At 53.6% G+C, this 22,422-nt stretch overlaps 7 protein-coding genes across 7 annotated transcripts; 4 read left to right on the top strand and 3 right to left on the bottom strand.

Moving 5' to 3' along the window:
* Window positions 1–41: 41 nt before the first annotated feature.
* NCS57_00611600 (BZIP domain-containing protein) lies at window positions 42–1,311 on the bottom strand (the record flags this gene model as incomplete). The annotated part of the gene is made up of 2 exons (XM_053056014.1): window positions 42–961; window positions 1,062–1,311. 2 exons carry the CDS (start codon window positions 1,309–1,311, stop codon window positions 42–44), a joined length of 1,170 nt encoding a protein of 389 aa, XP_052914969.1.
* Window positions 1,312–2,315: 1,004 nt separating this feature from the next.
* On the bottom strand, window positions 2,316–3,342 carry NCS57_00611500 (uncharacterized protein; the record flags this gene model as incomplete). The annotated part of the gene is made up of 2 exons (XM_053056013.1): window positions 3,044–3,342; window positions 2,316–2,973 (listed from the first exon to the last, which is right to left on the bottom strand). Exons 1-2 carry the CDS (start codon window positions 3,271–3,273, stop codon window positions 2,316–2,318), a joined length of 888 nt encoding a protein of 295 aa, XP_052914968.1. The 5' UTR covers window positions 3,274–3,342.
* A 1,483-nt stretch (window positions 3,343–4,825) lies between these two features.
* NCS57_00611400 (uncharacterized protein) lies at window positions 4,826–6,016 on the top strand (the record flags this gene model as incomplete). The annotated part of the gene is made up of 4 exons (XM_053056012.1): window positions 4,826–4,912; window positions 5,014–5,662; window positions 5,732–5,834; window positions 5,944–6,016. The coding sequence occupies exons 1-4, from the start codon at window positions 4,877–4,879 to the stop codon at window positions 6,014–6,016; spliced, it is 861 nt and encodes a 286-aa protein (XP_052914967.1). The 5' UTR covers window positions 4,826–4,876.
* A 6,130-nt stretch (window positions 6,017–12,146) lies between these two features.
* Window positions 12,147–13,361, top strand: NCS57_00611300 (uncharacterized protein; the record flags this gene model as incomplete). Its single annotated transcript, XM_053056011.1, has 3 exons — window positions 12,147–12,303; window positions 12,355–13,230; window positions 13,285–13,361. The coding sequence occupies 3 exons, from the start codon at window positions 12,147–12,149 to the stop codon at window positions 13,359–13,361; spliced, it is 1,110 nt and encodes a 369-aa protein (XP_052914966.1).
* A 1,535-nt stretch (window positions 13,362–14,896) lies between these two features.
* NCS57_00611200 (Iwr1 domain-containing protein) lies at window positions 14,897–16,550 on the bottom strand (the record flags this gene model as incomplete). Its single annotated transcript, XM_053056010.1, has 3 exons — window positions 16,238–16,550; window positions 15,193–16,182; window positions 14,897–15,126 (listed from the first exon to the last, which is right to left on the bottom strand). Exons 1-3 carry the CDS (start codon window positions 16,305–16,307, stop codon window positions 14,897–14,899), a joined length of 1,290 nt encoding a protein of 429 aa, XP_052914965.1. The 5' UTR covers window positions 16,308–16,550.
* A 2,051-nt stretch (window positions 16,551–18,601) lies between these two features.
* On the top strand, window positions 18,602–20,072 carry NCS57_00611100 (uncharacterized protein; the record flags this gene model as incomplete). Its single annotated transcript, XM_053056009.1, has 3 exons — window positions 18,602–18,842; window positions 18,899–19,961; window positions 20,009–20,072. The coding sequence occupies 3 exons, from the start codon at window positions 18,602–18,604 to the stop codon at window positions 20,070–20,072; spliced, it is 1,368 nt and encodes a 455-aa protein (XP_052914964.1).
* Window positions 20,073–20,508: 436 nt separating this feature from the next.
* Window positions 20,509–22,338, top strand: NCS57_00611000 (uncharacterized protein; the record flags this gene model as incomplete). Its single annotated transcript, XM_053056008.1, has 1 exon — window positions 20,509–22,338. The coding sequence occupies one exon, from the start codon at window positions 20,509–20,511 to the stop codon at window positions 22,336–22,338; it is 1,830 nt and encodes a 609-aa protein (XP_052914963.1).
* Between the last annotated feature and the right edge of the window lie 84 nt (window positions 22,339–22,422).

Below are 22,422 nucleotides of genomic sequence, written 5' to 3'. Positions count from 1 at the left end.
TCTCAACATACTGGCCATCTTTCTCTTAGACGCTTTCGGTCTTACATGACCTCGGTCACTACCCTCTCACCCCTGAGAGACCTCCACCACCGCGAATTCCTCGTCAACTCGCCGTCTTCACCTCCCACAATGTGCGACCACTTCTGCAAGAACATCTCGGTCGCTTCCCAGCTTCGAGCATCCCACGGAGATCCAGTATGCGCCCCTGCAACACTCCCCCAACACGTCAGGTGATTCAACGAATCATGGAAGAACTCATCCTCGTCCATGTTGTCCATGTTATCAATGATGTTGTCCCTGATCTCTTTGAACGGGATCGCGTCGAGAAACGAATGGTGCTCTATCACAATCTGCTTGTGCGTGGGTCTTAGGTCGTAGTGCAGAGCACGAAATCCACGCTGCACCGCTGAAACCACGGCGCCTTGGCCGGGCTCTGCGTCGGTGTGAGGCCTGTAAAAGGGCGATATGGCGTCGTCGGAGCAGTACATGGCGTGTGTGATGCCAAGCTGGAGACAGTTTTGCAGCATGGCACTGACGACACAGATGATGTCGATGCGTAACGTGTTCATGTAAGGGTCTGGGATGACAGGGAGGAGGACGTGGGATGAGTGATTGGGGATGTGGAGGATAGGACAACCGCAGTTGAAGTATACCATGGAATACTGGTTCTCGTCAACTCCTATGGGGTTTTCGCTGAGCCATTGATCAAGAGTGGCTGAAAGAAGATCTTGGCCCCAGATATCTTCTGTTGACTGCGAAGTTGAGGTCCCACTGCCAGCCTGGAGCTGCGAGGGATTGACCGTCTCAACATTGAGGGTTCCTGCATTCATCGCCGGCTCTGCAGCGGCCCTGACTACCATTTGGGTATCATTAGACCCGGGAGGAGGACCTGCATGTGCCTCGGGACCGGATTCCCCGGCACGGCGCTCCAGCTCCTGAATGCGCTTCCTCTGCTTTTCCCCTGAGATGGATCATGTCAGCCACCAGAGCCCGCAACACCTTGAATCCACCACATATAAAAAAACGGTCACCCGTCTCTTCCCCAGGGGTTAAAAGCTCACTGTATGTTTTTTGCGCTAGACGGTTCTGCAACCGTCTCTTTGCAGGATCGCGACGAACAACCTTTTTCTTCGCGGCTGATGGGCTACTGCGCGTGTCATGGTTCGTATCCGCCTCCGTGGGGGACTGTGAATCGCCAACACGTCTTTGCTCCATCTCTTTCAGTTCAATTGTCGTGCCCGAAATCCTTGACTCAGGAGAATGATAATAGGAAACTTGGGAGAGGGCATCGCGAAGGCTCTCGTCAGCCATTATGGTGGCTTATGGCTGATGTCAGCCACTGGGTCCACTTGCGTCTCGTAGTTGCCTAATGCGGTAGTTCCATCTTGAGCTACCCTGGATTCGACAAATATTGGGAGGATAATGATGATGTGCTAATGCTCTGTGGGAAGTAGAAAGTTAGGTCTTCTTTTTTCCATATTTCGAAAATTGAGCAAACTAGGCAAGTCTTTGATATGTCGTGTTTTCCGGTGTCAACTTGTATAGTTTTCGCTTTCGAGTTTTGGAGCTCCTTCCTTCAGTCGTCGCTCAGGAGAGATCTCTCATTTGAGGTGAGATTAAGTATATACCCTTGTTCTTGTGGCTTGTAAAGGGGTGACTAATAATAGTGATAACTCGTTACTGCGAGGCATTAAAAAAGTTTCATATCTTTTGCTAGTTGTTATAGAGCGAGGTTATTCTGAATTATTTTGGGTGTAGCCATTGGCGGATGTGAACAGGCCGTGGCCTGTGAGACAACGAATTAGACAATGGCCATGCGCTGCTCGGCAAGCATTGTGTTCGATTGGACGTAGGATTTCTGCATCTCCTTGGCCATGGCCTCTTGCCATCAAGCTTGGCTGCAGCAACTGGGCTGCCAATCTCTCTAAAGGCAGCTTCTATTGGATATGGATAAACTTGACCAATGTCTATTCTTCAGCTGTTCGCCTCGGCGCTAACTCACGAGCTGTCAACCACCACAACACTGCCGGCACATACGATGGTAATGGGCCAGGGACAGGCTGGTTTGAGATAATCAGCATTTTACTCTACCAACTTCCATCCTAATGGCTCCAAAAGCGTTTCAAGACTCAATGTATTCTCATCTACCTAAACAGAAGTGCAGCAGGACAGGATTTCAGGGGCGATTCAGATATGCCGTTACTTGTCAGACCCCCACGTTCCCTTGCATTCTATCTCGCCCCTTTATGACAGCCGAGTCATGATGCTGCCCTTGGGCGAACCGCTTCCCAAGAGGCAACCTGGACAGCTTCCAGTTAGCCCGACCCACGTCCTCGTCCTCCACGTCCGCGTCCGCGTCCTCGCCCACGCCCACGCCCGCGTCCACCACGTCCACGTCCACGCCCTCTCCCACCACTGGTCTCCCCATCCTCCGTGGAAGGGAGCGCCGCAGGTTCAATGGCCAACTGATTGAATGTACTTGCCAGTGCGTTCATCGTGTCACCTGATAGGTCGACCGAGATGGTAAGACGTCTTGTGACGGCTGCAGTGACCTCTACAAAAGCACGCGCAACGGCGTCTTCAGACGCCTGGACAGGCACATACGAGCAATGCTCAGTCTCTCCGCAAACCAATCTAAGCTTGGGATTGCCGCCCGGAGACGCATCGATGATGGTGATGTGAACGTGAGAGATGCCCGGATGTCGGATGGCTTCTTGGATGCTGTAGATGTCGTGCTTTGTTGAACAGTTGTCAAGACCATCGGTGAAGATGACGATTTCGGGTTTGTACACGCTGTACTTCCTGTTGCGTGGAGTCGTGTCGAGGACATACCCGATTGCGTCCCATAGAGCAGTTTGGCCTCCGCGGTTGGAGCGATGCACATCGGTTCTCAGCGTGTCCCTCAAGTTGTCCCAGTCAACTCTGGATCGCTTCAAGTATCCAAAGATGGTTCGCTGTGTTTCAGCAAAGTCTCTGATTACAGTAGTTAGTTAACCTTGTCATGTAATGGGGGTTACCCATGAAAGGTGGAAAGAATGCTTACATGACACTGACGAGGTCCTCGTTATTCAGGACCGCGTTGATTCCGGAGATGCCATCGACGACAGTCTCGATAAGCCATCCCATCGAACCACTGACATCGACTGCCATGATGACCCGGCAAGGTCGCATCTTTTGCGTGGAGTGCTGTTCTTGGATTTCGAGCGTGAGCGCGGCACGGGCGCTTGCTCCACGGCCGCTACCTTGTCCACGACCATGAGAAAGGCTGAGCATTGTGATATAAGTTGGAAATTGTGGTAGTAAAAGTAGAAAAGAACCGTTTGGTTGTAGTTGGGGGTTTGTTTAAGCAGGTAAGTAGGCAGGTAATGTTGAAAGGGAACTCAAAAAGATGAGGACGAGGCGGCCTTTCACCACATATTTATCTGTCAACAGGACAAAACGATGGGGAGGCCTCTGACCCCGAGAGAAGAGAGGCAACTCGTACTTCCTCGCTTGGCCGACCCTGAAGAAATTCCCGTGCATGGTGGCTTTGCACTTCTGTTTGGGTTGGCGCTTTCACTCCAGGCTTTTCACAGCCTGATGCTGCTTTACGCCTTGGGTGCCTAGGCAGACCGTGGCAGGGGTCCCAAGGCCTGTTTAGAAACATTGGATTGCCTGAATTCCGCTCGCGGGTACTGGTAGATGAGATACAAACATCCATCTGTGCGTCCTCCAGCTTCTGGTAGACCAATGCCACCCAGAGAAACATGTTGGGGACATTAGACGCCGAATGTTGTTCTGTGTTTGGCGGCCATAATCCTTCTGTTCCGCCAACTCGTCAACCTTGTGGCGAATATGTGTGTGGACAGCAGCTGAGATCGAGTCCTCATCCAACTCAAGCTGCAGCCTGACCTTCTGCTTCGCCTTGCCCAGCCTCTGCTCAACATCCGGCCAATTACGACTAGACACGACCTACCTGAAACGGAATGAACACGTCGAAGACGATCGAATGATGGAATCAAGAAGCTTGGGTCGATTGGTAATGTACTCGGCAGGGCGTCGACAATCAAGGCTGAGTATGTCTTCTAAAGTCGGGACCTCTAGCATCCCCGCGACTATTTGGCTAGAGAGACCTAAGAATAAATGCCCTGGAAGAGTTTCTCGGCCGCAATGCTGTGCTTCTTGCGAACATGCGAACATGCGAGATAGGCGAGGGTTACTCTTCAGCTTGTATGCTCGCAACCGAGCCACATGAGCTCCTAGCCTGCAGGAGAATAAGTTTATATCTTTATATTACCACACTTAGTTCTCTGAGACTATACCATATTATATAAAAGGTAAATATTAGGAAAGTTACTAACGGCAGCCCGTTGTCAAAGGCCAGCGAAGCTAATTTTGATGCCTGAGGTTCATATCTGAGAGATTTCGTAATTGGAAATAGCTCCCCCTTGAGTCATGAGGCAGCTTGCAACGGTTCGTAAAGGATGACAGCTTTCAACGGCAGCTTCCAGGGGCTGGCAACAGCAACATGCAATGGCAGCTCGCAACGGCTTGCAAAAGGTAGCTTTGAAGCCGCGATCACGGCGTTGGTGTTGATGGCGAAAGTAATCACGGCGGGGGCTAGGGTTCGATCCGCGCGGTTAGGCTCTTTTGATAGTTTTTAATTGGTCATGAGGGATCTGGCCATCGCCCTTTCAGAGACCGATTTCTGGTAGGTGGGGCCGAGGCTCCTCCCCGCGCCGTCATGTGGCTCACTCACACCGAGATCCCGAGGTCCACCAGATCTTGCGTCGCTCAACACCAATCATGGCCCCCCCATGACCAACATCTCAAAAACAACAACAATGATAATATAGAGCCACCGATTTTTAACTTGCACGTTGATAGTAGTATCATCATGTCCCTCGAGGTCATATATGTCACCCGCCACGGGGTAAGTCACGAACCACGGCGTATCCCGGCCTAGACGACCCTACGAGGCGGCCATGGTGTTGTTACTTTGGCCCATGTTAACAAGTCAACCGCGAATTTCAGTTCCGATCAGGCTGGAGCGTCGACCCTCTGACTGGCGTTTATTCCGCCTTCATACGGTCTCCCACAGGCATTCCCGCAGACCCTCCCTTGACGTCGCATGGAGTATCGCAGGCCAAGGAGATGGGCCAGCATCTGATGACACTTGATCCTCCCATCGACGTCGTGTACTCTAGCCCATACTACAGGTGCTTGCAGACAATCACACCCTTTGTAGAGCTCAAGAGACAACAATCCGAAGGCAAACTCGACACTGCGGCCACCAAAATCCGCCCAGAGTATGGACTATGTGAGTTCTTTGGAGCAGCGCCCTTCGACCACCCAGTCCCAGCGCCTGCCGAGCGACTCAAGGCGCTGTTTCCAGCTTACGACCAAGACTACGTGTCCGCCTTGACCCCGTCGAGAAGAGGTGAAACGATCCAGGACCTGTACGGGCGAGTTGCAGCGGCCGTGCAAGCCATCATCGACCAATGTGATCGGGAGGGAAAGCGCGCCGCCTTAATATGCACACATGCAGCCGTAATCATCGCCCTGGGCCGCGTTCTGTCGGGTAACATCCCCGACACCGTCGAGACGGAGGATTTCCAAGCCTTCACCTGCGGGCTGAGCGTCTACCGCAGGCGAAGCATGCAGACGAGCACGGCCGGTTCTGGTAAGTTTTCTGGTCAACTGACCCAACCTTGGCAGCAGCAGCAGAATCCTGACAAACATGGCACTGCAGGCGAACCCGGGTCACCAATAAGCGAGGCCCAGCCCGTGGGAGCATGGCAGTGCGAGCTGGACAGCGACTGCAGCTTCCTGAGCTCTGGGGAGGAGCGAGGATGGTGAGTTGGCCCATCCATCTACATGACCTCCAGACGGTAGACCTGCTTGCTTTTCACCGCCATCCACTTGTATCACGTCAATCTCGGTCCGTGCTGACGCCAGAATCAGGAGGTTCTCGGGCGACGAATCGTTTCCAGGAACTGGGTCGCTGTCCCAGGCCGAAGCAGGTTCTAAACTCTAGAGTGACTCCGGAACGAGACGCGTGCCGTCCGCTGGTGAGACCCAGAGGATAAGAGTGGAGGCTCCGGATGACGGTGGAGAATTGGAGGCTCTGCCCAACAACCCGGCTCGAGGTACTGTGCTTCTGATTCAAAACAACCTGACGCCTGGTGTCCGAGGCACCAGGGAGAGGGAGCCCACAAGTGCCTCTGACTCGCAATCGTGGGCGTGCAAGAGCCTGAGGGACCGAAGACGGGCCATGACGGCTGTGTATCAGTACCATAGACCCTAGACACTGTCTGGCGCACAGACGGACCCTGGCGTCCAGAGGAAGGATGGCCTTGGGATTGGTAGTATATCAGGAATCAGATTCATATCCGACCAAGACCGATTTCCTGCTGTACCGCTCGCAACATGGTTCATACCGTCGACGCCGTTCCCGATCTTCCCCTGAGGCTTGGTGAGATAGTAATCGCCACCCTCAGACCCGGACATCGGGCCTAGATGAAACAGGGCTGGACACCAGGGTGAGCGTTGCTGCCGATTATGTGGCGCTGGCTTGGGCGGTTGAGGTGCTCGAACCTTGATCTACGGGGGTCATGGAAATAAAAAGCAAACACTGCCGTCGAGCCCTCGGTCACGGGACATGCCCAAGGCCCGAGATGCTAGCACGGCCAGCCACTGCTATCAGATATCATCCACTGACTGACGCCCGGTATCTGTTGGCTGGTGGCATCCGCCTTGCCTTTCTTTGATGTGGAGGGCGCGGCAGGCAAGCGTGAGCAGCCGATATGCGGCTAAAAAAAGACCCGGCCAAGGTGCAGTCGAGTCGATGCAGGCTAAGCCCGTCCATATGTGCATTGCCTTATACGTCTTCGCCTGCCTGGGGTCTGGAACAGGTGGTGATAACATGCAAAAGCTGAGGCAGGGTTCTGTGACACGGACTTGCCAGTTTGAGAGATGTTTCGGGTCTTTGAATAGGAGACGAGACCAGTAAGTAGGGTCCCCTTCTAGCCCATGCACATGGCCATGCCCATGTGCTGCTGCGTTGCTGATCCTGCCGACACGAACATGCGGTGATCGTCGAAAAATGAGGCCATGATGGACATGGGGTTCTCTCTTCTTGGGTGCTCATGGTTGTCCAGCCGGACAAGGGCTTCAGCCGGATCGGGACCCTTGGCACTAAAAAGTCTTTGCGTCTGCAAAAAGGTAGTGGGATCGCCATCGATCTGTGACCCCTGTCTATGGCCGAGCCGGATGTGATACATAGCGGCGGGAACTCAACCGAGATAGCGTCCGTCAGCGAGCTACTGTACGATTTGGCTTAACCGAATAGCCATTGACCATTCATCTCCCTCGAGTTTGCAAGGGATACAAGGGCCCTGACGTATAGCCGAACCAAAACCTGTTATCCTCGGCAGGCAGACTCTGCCATCAATCCGTAAGTTGAGAAGTGATAAATTCGATAAAAACTCACCTCGCTATGTGCCGTTCCTGCTGAAAGGCCAGGGTTGTCGGCACTAGATGGTAGGAGGTATCTGGTCTGAAAGAAACAATTGGCCTGAGCACAATATGGAGTATTTTCGATATTCCTCCCTGTCCAACCATGAGATGGGGGCGAGAAGAGGCTGTCGTGTCGTTTGGCCGATGACAAAGGATCGAGGATCCTTGAAATTCCACCAACGCAAAGACTCGGGCTGAGCAGACGGGATGAACGCCTTGTTTCCCCCCTTTTTGAAACCAATAGGGCTGCATCGGATCCGACCATAGTAACACGGGCAAGGCAGAAGTCGGCTTTCCGGAGAATATGTGGTGTAAGTTGCTGGTGGTTATGCAACGCCTCAAAGCCTTGCGTGCGACATGGCGTATGAGGTTTGGTAATCTTGCTCCCACTGGCTGGGACCACCAGAGCGCCCACTGAAAGGACAGCGTTTGAGGCAAGATAATGCACCCCGGCATTACGGAGCATCGGTCTTGGACACAAGACAGAGAGTGTCTAGCGGAAGAGGCCCAGACGCGTGATTCCAACCAAGACAGGTGTCTGTCTAACAATGGCTGACAGCTGCTTGGGGTTACCAGTAGCTCGTTTCCTGGGCCGCCTCTCCCCACTGCCTCCAGCGATCAGTTAGACAGTAGAGGATAGACGAATGAGGCAAGATGACTGCTACAAAGACCGAACGGCCCGTGTGAACCGCCAACCCGGTCCGAGGAGTGGGCGATGCTAACGCACTTTGAACATGTGGAGGAATGACAGAATCGACCAAAGATGACGAGAGGGACTCAAGAGCCGGAGGCGGGGAGGGTCGACCGAGTCATGTTTGATTAGTATCATGAACCTCTGTTCCGCAGCAGATTTCGGCTCGGGGATGAGGATCGCAAGTGTCCGTGAGTAGCGCCGGTCAGGGCGACTATACGTGGAAGGTGGATGATGCTAGGGGCGGAGAGGAATCGGAGAGGTGGGGGGTGGAGGTGGAAGTTGTGGATGGCGGGGGACGAGGGGGCAGGATCGTAGGAAAAAGAGAGACAGCGGCAGTTTTTTTCCTCACGTTCCGCTTCTTAGCTGTCGAAAAAGCAATCCTGACAGCTCGGGACGGAGTAGGTAATTCTGGCTGATGCGATGTGTGGCGACCGAAGAGCTTCGGAGTTGAAAAGGAGGATGAACCATCCAGCCAACGGTCACAACTAGCGCGACAGACGCCGGCGCTTCGGTCATGTGCTTTCAGGTTTGAGGAAGGATAAGCATTGGCTCCTTCCATGTCAGAAATTGGAGAGGGCTTCGATTCCCAAGGTGTGGCAGGTTCTTGTCGAGCAGGACCTTCCTTTAGGTTTGGAAAGCCATATTGTGGAATGGATGGAATGGATCGTGCCTCCCTTGGGTTAGGTAGATTGACAGTAGTGCCTCAGGCTGCAAAGCACAGAGCCTCCTGACTGCAATCGACAAGACGCTTCACGTTTTCGATACGCCAACTTCATCTTCTGCTATCCTTGCGACTGTTGACGATTCATCAAACAGCGGTCACCAAGCCTGAGCTGGCGACCCCCAATACCTGATTCATCGATTCGCTGCCCCTGCCATGCAACAGTCACCTCTCAACTTAAGCCGCTGACCACCACTCAACAACACCCGCAAGCACCAGTGCCTTCTGCACCGTCTACCGAATTGGGGTTGGCAGAGTGTGGCGGCGTGGCCCAACGTGCACCCATCCGCCGTCCCTTCAGCCAAGGATAGGCAAAAGCAATGTCGTCCGTGTTGGCGACACGGGTCTAGGTCGCACACATTCGTCAATGTGAGAAGCCGATGACGCTCGGCCGCATGTCCCCACGGCTTGCAATTGCTAGACCACGCTGTTTCCAGGATTCTCTCCATGCTACGATGCCATGGCGGCGCTCCGGGCACGATTACGCGCTATACATGTTGCAACACCATGTAAGTGGCCCTTCCCGCTCTTGCCCGCCGCCAGCTGCAGGCATTAAATTGTGATTGTGATTTCGCATTGCTTGTCCATCGACCTTTGGCTGAACGATCCTAGGAAGGCCACATCCGCTGGCCCATTATCATGCGATAGGGACCGTCAACAAGGCTCCCTGTGCGTTAGGATGTGAGCTATCGCCGTGATGAAGACCGGAAACAGAGACACACATGGGCTAGAGGTAGCTCAGCGACGAAGACCAACCCCTGGCTCGTCTTGTTAACAATGGCACTTTTAAACCGGATTTCTTCTCTCCAGGCGCTACAGTCGCGCCCCCTCCAAAGTTGGAGCCGAGACGGCCCTGCATCGTCATCAAGACACGCAGAGTTAGCCGTCACTCGCCTATTAGGACAAAATGACTTGTCGAGGCCTCTGGGCGGACTGCGCAGGCGTAGTTCGCTGCTCATGAGCCGTCTGCGCTTAAGCGGAGCAAGACCTCCAAGACAATACCTGTCAGATTCTGGCCCCCCGATACCTTTTTATGCTATTCTCACTCCGTCTCCTCCCCCTTGTCTGGCCAATGTCGTCAACTACCCATACCCATGTCCAGCGCCGTTTGGTAGCGCACGCTTACCCTTGGCTTCTCCTTCATGGCTGTGGCAGGCAAATGCCCCTGCAATTTGTGAAAAATGAAAAGGCAAGAAGCTCTTGCTCCTGAAAGCTGACGAAACAACTGAACCGGACCATTGGCCTATTGCCCCACAGAGTCATTCAGGTCCTCCGCTATGGCCATACGCTCGTCTAGTTTCGACGACATTGTCCCCACAGGACAGATTGAACCCGTTGTGGCAGTGGTGGCGGCTGTCAATTTAGATTGCCGTTTGAGAACCAGGCACATAGGCACCGTCTGTGCCATGAAGAGGTGCAAGTTGTCAGCAAACGTGCACCCAATTTGTTCAATCAACCTTCCTCTTCTGAAGCCAAGAGGCATCACGGACTCTTCGCAAATATCGCCCAGTTTTGATCAGAAAAGCAGCCGATCAAAGCCTGTCCTAGCAGGACGGTTCCTGGTCACACAATCATTCATCACAACCCAACAAGTTTGAGCTATTGGGGCAAACAAAGTTTGTTCGAGGGAGCCGGCTCATGGCAGTCAAGTGACGCTGGATTGGCCAGAGATGGACGCCCCAGTGCAGTGGCAACCCCGGCCTTTCAACCCTGGCTCCGACGCCCCTCGCACCCATCTCGGGCCAATCGAGCAAGATCTGGCTGGGATCTGGAAGACAGGGTTGGCCCCGGACAGTGCAAGTTCGATCTAATGTGCGTCAAATGGAGACGGCTGGGCCAATCTGACGCGGCACTCCAATTGAGGAGATGGACAAGGGTGGCTGAGATGGGGGCACATCGTTGCCTTCAGCAACTCACAACTTCGACCAGGCTGCCAGGCAGGTTGATTGTTGAACATGAGAGGGGCTGTGTGACTGAATTCTTCAGTGCGAGGGCTGAGTATGCTCTATAAAGCACAGTATTATACAGTGAGGCTCGCTTGTGTGCCCTGAGTTAGGGATGGGGACTCCGCTTAACTATCTTCCCCTTGCTTACAGGCTATGCGGGTCCCTCTCTCCGGCTTGAGGCTACGGGGGTCGAGCGTAAACTCCTTCGCTCTTCGCTGGTTTCCTCTCTTGCCTCATTCTCTGTTTTCTGTGCAAGTTAGGGTTGACGGTATGAGTTTAGTCCAGGTGTAGTAGCACCAAGGAGAGTTGCTCGCATCGGGTGTACCGGCTTCTGGGGACGGGATCTGGACGTGCTGCTCCTACGTCTTGCCGTTGTCTTGGATGCATCATACATACAGTACACGACTACCAGTGCTCCACCAAGGATGACAGATGGGCCAACCTGCAGGCAAGGTCATGGCAAAGCAAGTCGATCATCCCGTCGCGGGAGAGCACTGGCAGGCGTTGACAAAAGAGTCTGGCGGAGGGGCGGCACCCTGAACTTGCAGTAACCTACGGAGCTGTCTCTGGTGTCCACAGGTACTGTACGGTCCTACCTGATATCTGCACCTCGAAACAAACCCACCTGGGTCCCCTCAATGGTGGAGGCTCGAGCAGGCGGGGAGGGTGTTCCCCCTCGATGGGGGCGCTCTACCTACCCAACTACAAGCTTGACTGTTGGTAGCGTCTATTTCGTATCGAGCAAGGGTGACACACAGACCTCTTTGGCAAGTCGAGACAATCACCTGGCCCGTCTTCCTTTGATGAGGACGGCTTATCATCGATGATTCAGGTACCGGACGGAAGAAGAAGAAAAAGGTTGCATTAGCAAAGTCGATCAGATTTCCTTTGACCCTGCACAGATATCGAGTCTCGGCCCACCCGCCAGCTGAGTACAAGAGAGCAAGGACCCCTCCCTCTGAATGTTATATTTCGACAAGGTACCCGCAGTTTTGAATATTCTCCGCCCAAACCCTCCCTTCCTTATTTATTAAGCCCTTGGCTCTCCCTTTGCCCCTTGCCTGAGTTTGGTCTATCGAGGCGCAACTAGTTTGGACGAACATTTGCCCTTACAGAACTTCTCTGCCCAACCCCGAGGGTCTCGACCTGCTCCTCTCCGACTTTTCAGGGAATCCTTCAAGAGGCATCGCATTTCCGCCTGAATCATAACAAACAACTCTGGATCATAACAAAGCCCCGGTGCATTACTTTCGTCGCACTGCCTGCCTACTGAACGCCTATCGTCAATATGAACATTCAGCCTTTCCTCGAGGTCGTCGGGGCTCCCTCGAAATCCGGAGGGAGCTCCTGTGGAGATGTCATAGCAAATGTCTCTTCCCAGCGACCGATGCAATTGCAAACTCCACCAGGATCAGACTCTGGAAGCCCAAGAGTTAAGATTGAGGGTAAGTCCTTCAGAACACATGAGAAGTTCTTTCATCCAACAACGAGGATAGGCATCTACTCCGAGCCCCAAGAGGTCGCGACCTTTGCGGAACCCCATCGTCTCAACTCCCCTCGTGATGACTCGCCCGTGAGACTTCCTAGTCTAGGGGAGTTCGACGAGGGCGTAGAGGCTCTTATTCAAAAGCATGGCCCAGTTAGCTCCTGGGCTCCTCCATCCCCACTATCTGGCCTGTCTGGCAATCCTACCGTTCTGCAGCCCCTGAAGTCTCTCAATCTATCTGAGCCATCATGGTCCTTTAGAGACTTCCCTTCAGAGGACCCGGCCACCGATGGCTATGCTTCTTCTCGTCGAGGAACCATCACTAGCCTTGATCAATACACCCTGGCCGTTGACCACAGCCGACAGCCACTACAGAACAACTACGGTCTCTACAGCAGCTACAGCAACCCTCACGGAAAAGTTGGTGGTGCTACAGTTGCATGGAACCAACCTCTGCAGAGACAAACAGGCATGGACTGTTACCCGAGCCCACCGCCCGAGTGTGAGAATAGACACATCAACCAGAAGTACACGACCGAGGAAGGAGACTTCATTATTTACGCTTGGCATGATAAGAAGATGAAGTGGCAGCGCATCAAGCAAGAATTCGCTGCGCGATTCGGCCGCACCCCCGAGCGCACCGTCCAGGGTCTTCAGGCATGGTACTACCGCATGAATCTGCGCATACCAATCTGGGATCAGGACGGCTGGCTCTGCTTCGACAACGAGGACGACCTCGAGCCTCGTCACGTCAGCATCAAGTGCCGGGAGCGTGACAGCCAAGACAAGCCTATGGAGCCGCTCGGGCTTGCCCAGCGGTACCCCGAGCGGGCAGTGAATTACGCCTGGGTCGACCCAGAGCTCAAGCTCAAGGCCCGAGACTGGGGTAAGTCCTATTGTGTTCTATGATTGCAACTGGTGATGCTAACCACTAGCTTAGCTGCGAAGAGAGCCTTGCAATACCGAGAACGTCGAGAGCGAAGACGAAGAAAGGAGCAGCGACGATTGAAGCTGTAGACAGGCAGATCAAGTCTGGAAACGAAGCTGCCACCAACATCTGCCGCCAACATCTACCACCAACTACCACCAACACACACCCACACACCCACACACACACCCACACGCAGCCAACACAACCAACAATAACTAAGACGGAGCGGCCTAGGCCCCGCTCAATTGACGAAATGAAGTTTTGATTTCCTTTTACCCCGAGTTTTTGCACCAAATTCCCCGATATGACCGAGGTTCCGAAGTCACGAATATCATGTATCCCATGTACCTTTCATTCCTGCGCATGTAACTACCTCTCATTTGTCACCTAACTTACATCTTTATCACTGCACATCCTTTTTCTTTTTGTGTTTTTTTTCCTTTAGTTTCCCACATATTTAACGACTGTCAATGGTACCAAGAAGAGACGGAGAGAACGAAAATAAGCAAGGCAAGTCAAGACAAGACGAGACAAGAGAAATGAAAGGCAGGGAAGGCATGTTGGGCCTGGCGTTGGCCGAACAGGGGTGAGTGAGCAAGAGGCGATGATATCCATCGTGCTCATCTCTGCTCCCCCACGTGTTTGTATACTAGACCATGATGGACCATCCAAAACTACCTAATGAGGAGGGATGAATATAACGGGCTGGGCAAGGGAGGGCGTTGGAGGCTACACAGTGAGCATGTAAAAATGTCATTGGTTGATCTTATTCATATTCTATTTTGTCTACAGTATGTGTATGCCTTTGCAGCCGTGTGCCCGTTGAGATGCCACTGTGACCATTGAAAATCGAGTTGAATGAAGAATCAATATCCAAACATCGGTCAGGTTCATGTGCATAGTCCCCTGTCGGCTGCAACACCAGCCCGCTCCTCAAGAGACCTCGTGACATGTCGAAGGAAGCCGTGCAGGGCTGAAACGGGACAGATTGTCTACGCAGGGCTGAAGGTTTCGATTCGCGTGTTCCGTGCACGTGTTTGTACGTGGCTGTGGGCTCGGCGAGGGGCACCTTAGGGGGATGCAAGGTCCCGGTGTGGAAGAGGCTTGGTGCTCTGCTCTCATCGACATGCAAGAAAAGGCAAGAGAAGATGCAAGCCTGCTGGGGCGGGTCAGGCCAAGCATTCTCCTCGTCTTGAGGTACTGGGCGAGTGGCAATCCCCATGACGCCCCCGCTCCTCGCGAGCAAACATTCGGAAGAGTGTGGTGGAACCCCCCTCCCCCCTCGCGTGTGATAATCTACAGCCTTGGAAGGGGGGGGGAAAAGTCGAAAGGCTGGGAATACCGGATCAAGGACATTGCCGGGGTTTGTTGGTCGGCAGCGGACCTGCACTTTCGGCTACTGAACGAATGGAGAGGGCGTCAGGCTCCAGGGGACCGCCGTTGTGGCTTGCATGGCGAGCTGAGTTGCTTTGTCCATGATATATATCAGGTTGGATGTTGGCTGTGCTCTCGCAGATGGAGTTGCATTTGTTGGACGAGCCAAATTTAGTCGTCGATCGAGCGGAACAAGGGGGGCCAAAGTGTGACGCCTCAAAATCTATAGCACAGTACGGATGCCGTTCTATTGAAAGGCATGGCTGCGTCTCACGTAGTTTTTGATGCGGGCCATGGTGGCATCGTCGTCGCCGTTTCCCTCCAAGACCATGTCATCGTCATCATCATCGTAGTCCATGTTGTCAAACTCCTCGTCGTCGGATGCGTTCCCGTTGCGGTAGCCGTATGGGCGCCGTCCATACTCATCATCTGACTCTACCTCGTCTTCGGGGTAATCCGCCGTGTAGTAGTTCTCGGCTGACAAGTTTGCTCCGTTAGCCTTTGAAAGACAATGGGGGGTCTCATCCAGAAATAGCAACATACCATTTTCGTCCTCATCGTCCTCGTCAAGCTCCTCGTCTTCGTCGTTCTCAGGGCCAAAGAACAGGGTGTTATCCTCCTCTCCATCAAGAACCAAAACACCGACATCTGCTGGTGCCACGTTGACCATCATGGCATGTGCAGGGACACGAACGTATTCCTCAATGACCCAGTCATCATCATCCATATCACTCGCGTCGCTCATGGCTGTATCCATCTGGTTGGGCTCAGGGGTACTGGCCACGACTTCTGGATGGCGTTCAGCATAACTTTTTGTCGGGGTTTTTGGCTTGAACCTGTGTTGCACTGCCTTGCGCTTCTCGTTCTCCATCTGTTCGAGGTTTGCGCCGATTTCCTTCATGACCCAGTCGTTCATGTCAGCCGCGATCCTCGACATGTCCTGGTTGTGAGGGTTCATGGCGGAGACCGGCAGAGGGGCCCGCGCATTGGGATCCGGCATAGGAGAGCGTTGTCGACTCCTCACTCCTGGTTTCTTCAAGCGCGGCTCCGTTGCCTTCTGATCTACTGCCGCGGTTGCATCTTGCTGTTGCTGATCGGGCGGCGGCGTTGCAGATGCGCGCATTGCCTCGAGAGCTCGTGAAGCTCGCTGACTGGCCTTGACACGACCTCGCTCAACGAACACGGCGGGTCCGTAACGCCCCTTTTTCTTCATGCCAGGGATGGAAGACTGATTTCCGGTAGCCGTCATCATCATTTTCTTCGATATGTGGAAACGTCGTGGCTCGGCGAGTTTGGAGTCATCGGCGGGTGCCGTGTTCAACGAAGAGGCGGTGCTAGGAGGAGCCGGTGCCTTGACGGCGACCTTTGCCTTTGTCCGAGGAGCGTCACCATCGGGACCGGACACATGGATGACGGGTTTGACATCGTGAAAGGATCTCGCAGGGGCTTCGGTGGGAGACTGAGGATCGGCATGTCGTCTCTGGTAGACCCAATTACTCCCAGTTCGATGACGCTTCGCGCCCTCGTCAAACTCTGCTCAGAGTAAGATACCGCGATAGCGAAGGCACGGAGGAGGGGAAGACCATACGGAGGAAAGTCACGGGCGACTCATCGTCGCGCTTTCGCTTGACGCGAATAAGCTGAGGCGGAATAGACATGGCTAGAAGCTGCGGGAGGACACGCTCGTGCGATGTGACGGTTGTGCTGGAGCTGCGAAGTTCACGGCGGCTCGTCGAAACGAAGCTATGGATGGATGGTTGCCTGGGACGCTCAAACAGCAGACGGAAGGGACCGAGGCAGAAGTAGAGAAAAGGAACACAGTAGGAGAGATAGACCGGTGTTCTGAAGTAGACTAGAACGATGCTACAGCATGCGCTCAAGCGTGGGTTGCGATCGATGAGGTCAGAGTTTGGTTTGGCCTCCACCAAAAATCGCTGGAGGTGTTTTTTTTTCGTCCTGGGTGAGTTGGGTCCCTGCATCCACTTTCCGGAGAGTGGGGCCTGAGGAGAGTCAAGCCGTCCGCAATGAAACTGGAGGTACGTACTTACTCGTCAACTGTGAGTTCTGAGCTTCAATAGGATGACAAATAAAAGTACTCATCAGGATATCACATGAGGACTGTATGATTCCGTTAACATAATATGGCTAATATCTGGGCCGTCGTTTCCTTGGTGACTACAGGTGGCCTCTCATCTTCGACCACTTTAGAGCCGCTTCCGGCGTGGGGTCGGAGTGTCCGTTTTAGCGTCATTTCTAATTCTCATGAGTGGGGGCGCTGAGCACTGAGACGCAGACAAGGAAGCTTATCATGATCAACTGCAAATAGATTTCAGGAGAGGAGAAGAGGGAGAATTTGACATGTGCGGTAAGGCTGATGGACGATACGCAAGGTGACCATGCCATTGGCTGTAGTAGGGGCTTGCCCGACCCTCGTCGCTATCCGACGAAGGCGGCACTCTTTGGTGGATAACGTAGGCAGTGGAGTACGGACAACGTTTGGCGTAGAATCCTTTCCTTTGGAAGCCAATCAGATAGAGGCCGGTAATGAGCCTCAAATGCCGGAAACGACGTACGAGGACATGGTCGTGATCATGATCATGATTGTCTGGTTGTTTGTCTGGTGCCAAACCACCGTAGACCTGGACCACGCCGAAGAGAGAAGGCATCTAGGTGGTGATATCATGAGCTCTAGCTTGGAAGTGCGGGGGCGCACGGTTCATGCTGGTTTCCCTTGGCCTCAAGATGCATGGGTTTACTCCAACATGGCTCTTTGCTGCTTCAGACGACTTGCCTACACAATCAAGTGCTCAGAGTTACCAACGCGGTGGGCTGCTATGCATAAGAACAGGTAGATCTATTCAGACCATTCCGCTGCCATGATATGATGCTTCATCATGTTTGTGTGTGTTGAAACTATCTACTTATGCAACAGGCCAGTAACAAAAGCAAGGCGACTCTTTGGGAAGCTATCCACCCCATCATGCATTTGTCAGGTCGTGGAACCGGACTTGGACCGCCACACGGCTTCCGAAGTTTCCATGACCGAGAGAAAGCCCTTCCGGCGTTTTCGACTTGCAACGATAACAATATCGGCCACCGCTTTGGTCAAAGAAAGACGGTGTGTTGTGCTCGGAGAGGTCCTGACAAGAGTTGGCTGACGCCCAAAAAAGGGCGGTGGAGTGTAGATTCACATCTGTGAGATCTCTACCTGCACTTGCGCTTTCAACAGTACAACAAGTCGAGGTACGTGGGTCACAACAATAGGTGATATTTATGTTCACTTCCATGTCTATATATGCTAATCTACATGACCACCTCCATCATCAACCCTCAAATATCGGAATGCCCTTTGACAAACCCATTGGTCAATCATATCATGACTGAGATGGAGCTCGAGATGGTGGAATGCGGGGGCGCACAGACCACCACCTGGCCCGCCTTGACCTCAAAATGATGCATTCTCTCTTCTCCCTTGGAAGCTGTCGGGTGGCACTGTCTTTGGAGGCGCAAGACTTTGTATCGACGTCGCCTTGACAGCACCAGACCGCCGCTCTGACGGGTGCGGGGTTGGACACTGTACCTAGTCCAGTTGTAGATCTGAGTCAGGTTTGACTTCGCGCCTACCTCGTAGCTATCGACGCGTCACCCGTCGGCGGCTGCCATGTGTTATCCGTCAAGGACCTTTCCTTGCTTCGTACAGTACAATACAGTACATACCCAGAATATCCCAACCCGTCCAGTCCCTTCGCGCATCCCTGCCTACCTACCTCTAGTATCGTTCGATTCCAGCGCAAAACGACATCATCGCTAATGCCATTTCCTCCTTTAACCTATTTTTCGCTCCTGGAGCTCTGCTGCGACTCGATATTCCCACTCCGAGATTGAGTTGTGCGACTGCTCGCAACCTCTTCCGTGTCGCTCCCGCCATAGAGGAACCCCATCACACCCTACAATGTCGCCCAAGATCACCTCCACCATCACCTACAGAAAGCCAGGAACTTCACCTCCCATTTTCCTCGCCGGCTCCTTCTCCGATCCACAATGGGAGCTCCAAGAGATGGAATATACCACTGGTGAGGATGGAGAGCACACTTTCCGATCCAAGGTCACAGTCGAGGCGCACCAGGACTACCAGTTCAAGCTCCGCATAGGACATGGCGACTGGTGGGTTCTGGCCGAAAACTATCCCATCGGCGAGTTGCATCCGATTCATCGTACAATTGGCTTGTCTGACGACCTGTGACTACAGTAACCGACGATTCCGGGAACCAGAACAACTTATTGAACGTCCCCGAGCCTTCCACCGAGGAGCAGATCGCTCCCGCTGGCCTCAACACCCCAGCGATCAACGTGAAACATGACACGCAGCCGGCCCCGACCTCTCAGGCAGCTGACAATACTAAGGATGAATCCGATGATATAAAGATGCCTCTGTTTGCGCACGAATGCTTGGGCGCCTATGATTTTGGAGATGGCGACTCAGACCACGAGGCTGTTCCGAGTGCGAGCAATAGCCCAGAGCAGCATTCGAAACACAAGCTCAAGAAGGATGACATGGCTGACATCGACATCAACGACCCCACGCTCGAGAAGTTTCCTTCAGACCGTGGCTCGATCCTAGATGCCCTCCGGACGATCCAAACCCACCTCGGTGAAGATCAAACCCACCTTGATGACATCCCGTCCTCGCCTCGTGTGGTTTCTTCGAGAAGAACCAGCCTCGACTCGGCCGATGAATTGAGCCTTTCTCCTGCCCCATTGAGTCCCACAACTACTCGGAGGCGAGAAAGCAGATTGTCCCACAGCAGCTTTGGAAGGACTCGATCGGCAGTCTCCCTGGGTTCAATTGCCGAAGAGCCCAAGCCTCCAGGTGACAGAAAGCCCCAGAGCCCCCCTGTCGTCTCGTTGCCCGGTCTCAAAAATCCCAAGGGGACAGATGCTGGCTTCAAGTCACCTCCAAGCGAGGAAGATGAAGCTGTGGTGTTGAAAACCTCAGAGGTAAAGCCCAAAGAGAAGAACGAAAGCTTGTCAGTGTCTCAAGTTGAAAGTTATGAGGCCCAGAATGGTCACTCCGGCACGGGTTTGAGCATTGCCGCTGCGGGCGAGACGTCACCAGCTGCAAGTGCCCAAGAGGCTGAAAGCCAAGCGGACAAATCCGTGGAAGACCAAACCCCCGCAAGCTCAAAACCAACACTTGATCCCCCATCTCAAGACGAGCCCATTGCTTCGGCCTCGGAAAAGGGGAAAGCGCCTAATGGGGCATCGCCCGCTGGAGAGCCGTCTCGAAGCTCCCGCGGGAGTGTACTACCCATGTGAGTAGAATAAAGCCTGGGGAAGAATCTGGCTGATTGATGAACAGGATCGTTACGACCGGGGCACTCGCAGTCGCTATTGGAATAGGATGGTGGCAAGCTTCTGATTAGTAGGCCAGCCATGCGATTCAATCGTGATTGTCAAACAGGCTTGGAGGTATAGTATAGTTAAGGGGATAATATGAAAGGGTCAAGGTTTGGTTTGGCCTTTGGTGGTGGGAATCAATTGGAATGGCGCAAACGAAGTTTCGGTAGGAGGGTCGGGTCGAACGGACAACTCACATAACCTAGCTATGCAACTTGCAAGGAGAATCGGAGCTACATCTCATTATTTTATCTTTAACTTATCTTGAATTTGTTTCCAAGGTGAAGTCGTTAATTTTCTGAAGTTGACTGTTGAAGGCAGGATTCAACTGGGGTACGTACCTTGCCACTGATCGGCGAAAAAACTCCGATGACCGACCTTGTAAGAAAAAAAACCTACTACCTGCCCACCTACCCACCTGAGTACAGACGAGCAACAGACAAACATCAATTCTCCGTCACGATGCAGCGCGTGGCAGCGAACTCAATTTGTTCGCTTTGCCTATTCACGGCGCGCCCGGCTACCGCGATTCGAGCGTCATTGCAACCATGCCTAGCCCAGCGCTTTCTGTCACAACGCGCAAAGGCTCGCCCCTCTCGCATGGTTCTCTCCGACCGAGTTGACCAAGCACCACCATCTCGAGATGACCGACGAAGACGCCGAGACGCCCCGGGCCCCTTTGGTGGCATGAACCGGACTTATGCCAACGTCGATCCCGCTCGGAGGGCCGGACGGCAGCGTGCCTTGGATGCGAAAGGAAGCAAGGGAAGAGATAGGGAAAGAGATGGTAGGCGAGGCTCGAGGGACAGGGACGGAGACGATCGAAAGGCGCTCAAGATGCAGCGCGCCCTAGCTACCGTCTCATATGGAAAGCGCACGATAATGAAGGAAACCATGACCGAGTACGAGTCATTCGACAACTTCGACCTCATCCCCGTCCTCCAGGCGGCTGTCAACGACGAGCTCTTCAAGGGCATGACCGACATCAAGCCGACTCCCGTCCAAAGACTCGCAATCCCCGCCCTCCTGGGACAGAAGGGCCCACTGGATCCGAAGAGACCGTCGACTGAGATGAAGTCTTTTCTGCTCGCCGCTGAGACGGGCTCTGGAAAGACTCTTGCCTACCTTCTTCCAGCCATTGACGCCTTGAAGATGGCGGAAGCGGAGGACCCCGAGATCAAGGCCTACAGGGAGCGGTGGGAGGCCGAGAAGGAGCGGCAATTGGCGAGCAAGTCCAAATACAAGGCCTTTGACGAGCCTCACCCCACCATGGCTCGTCCCAAGGTTGTTGTGCTCGTCCCTACGGCGGAGCTCGCCCACCAGGTTACAAAGGTGTCCAAGTCGATATCTCATGTGGCCAAGTTCAAGACGGAGCTCTTGTCATCTGATCTGAAGCCGCAGCAGATCCAGCGCAACCTATACGGACCCAGGGGCGTCGACATCATCGTCTCAACTCCCCATCTTCTGGCATCCATTGCCGACTCGGATCCCAACATCCTTTCACGGGTAACTCATCTCATTGTCGATGAGGCGGACTCGCTCTTTGACCGAAGTTTCGCTCCTGTTACGACAAGTATCATTGAGCGGGCATCGCCGTCCCTGAAGCAGTTTGTTTGCTGCTCAGCCACCATCCCTCGAAAGCTCAACAACTTCCTCGCCACCAACTACCCCAAGATGACTCGAATCACCACTCCCAATCTTCACGCCATCCCCCGACGTGTTCAACTTGGTGTCATTGATGTTTCAAAGGACCCCTACCGCAACAAGAAGGATCTCGCTTGTGCGGATGCCATCTACTCAATCGGTCGCGAATCTGCGAGCCACGAGGGCCCCGTCAAGGGTGAAGTTGACGTTCGCCGCATCATGGTGTTTGTCAACGAACGTGAGAAGACGGAAGAGCTAGCTGCCTACCTCAGAGAGAAGGGTATCAATGCCGAAGCCCTCCACAGGGATACCCCTGAGAAACGCCACGGCGAAGTCCTTGAGACCTTCACGTCCCCCGAGCCCCTGAGGATCCCCACTCCCCCCAGCCCATCTCGCCAGCGATCCCTTGCCAACGTAAGGGTTCTTGTCGTCACGGATCTGGCTTCGAGAGGCATCGACACATTGGCTGTTCGACACGTTATTCTCTACGACGTCCCCCACACAACGATCGACTTTATCCACCGACTTGGTCGTGCCGGACGAATGGGACGACGAGGCCGTGGCATTGTACTCGTGGGCAACGATGATAGAAAGGATGTGGTTGCAGAGGTCAAGCACAGCATGTTCAAGGGACAGGCCCTAATTTAATGACATAAATCGGCCAGTCTTGTTATGAAATGTACGATAGGGAATGGAATCTTGTATGAACAGAGGCATGAAGAGAAAAGTCTA

This window comes from Fusarium keratoplasticum, chromosome 4, assembly GCF_025433545.1.
Source record: "Fusarium keratoplasticum isolate Fu6.1 chromosome 4, whole genome shotgun sequence".
Classification (NCBI taxonomy): Eukaryota; Fungi; Ascomycota; class Sordariomycetes; order Hypocreales; family Nectriaceae; genus Fusarium; species Fusarium keratoplasticum.
The sequence above is the reverse complement of the archived record's forward strand: the minus strand, read 5'-3'. Positions and strand labels throughout refer to the sequence as shown.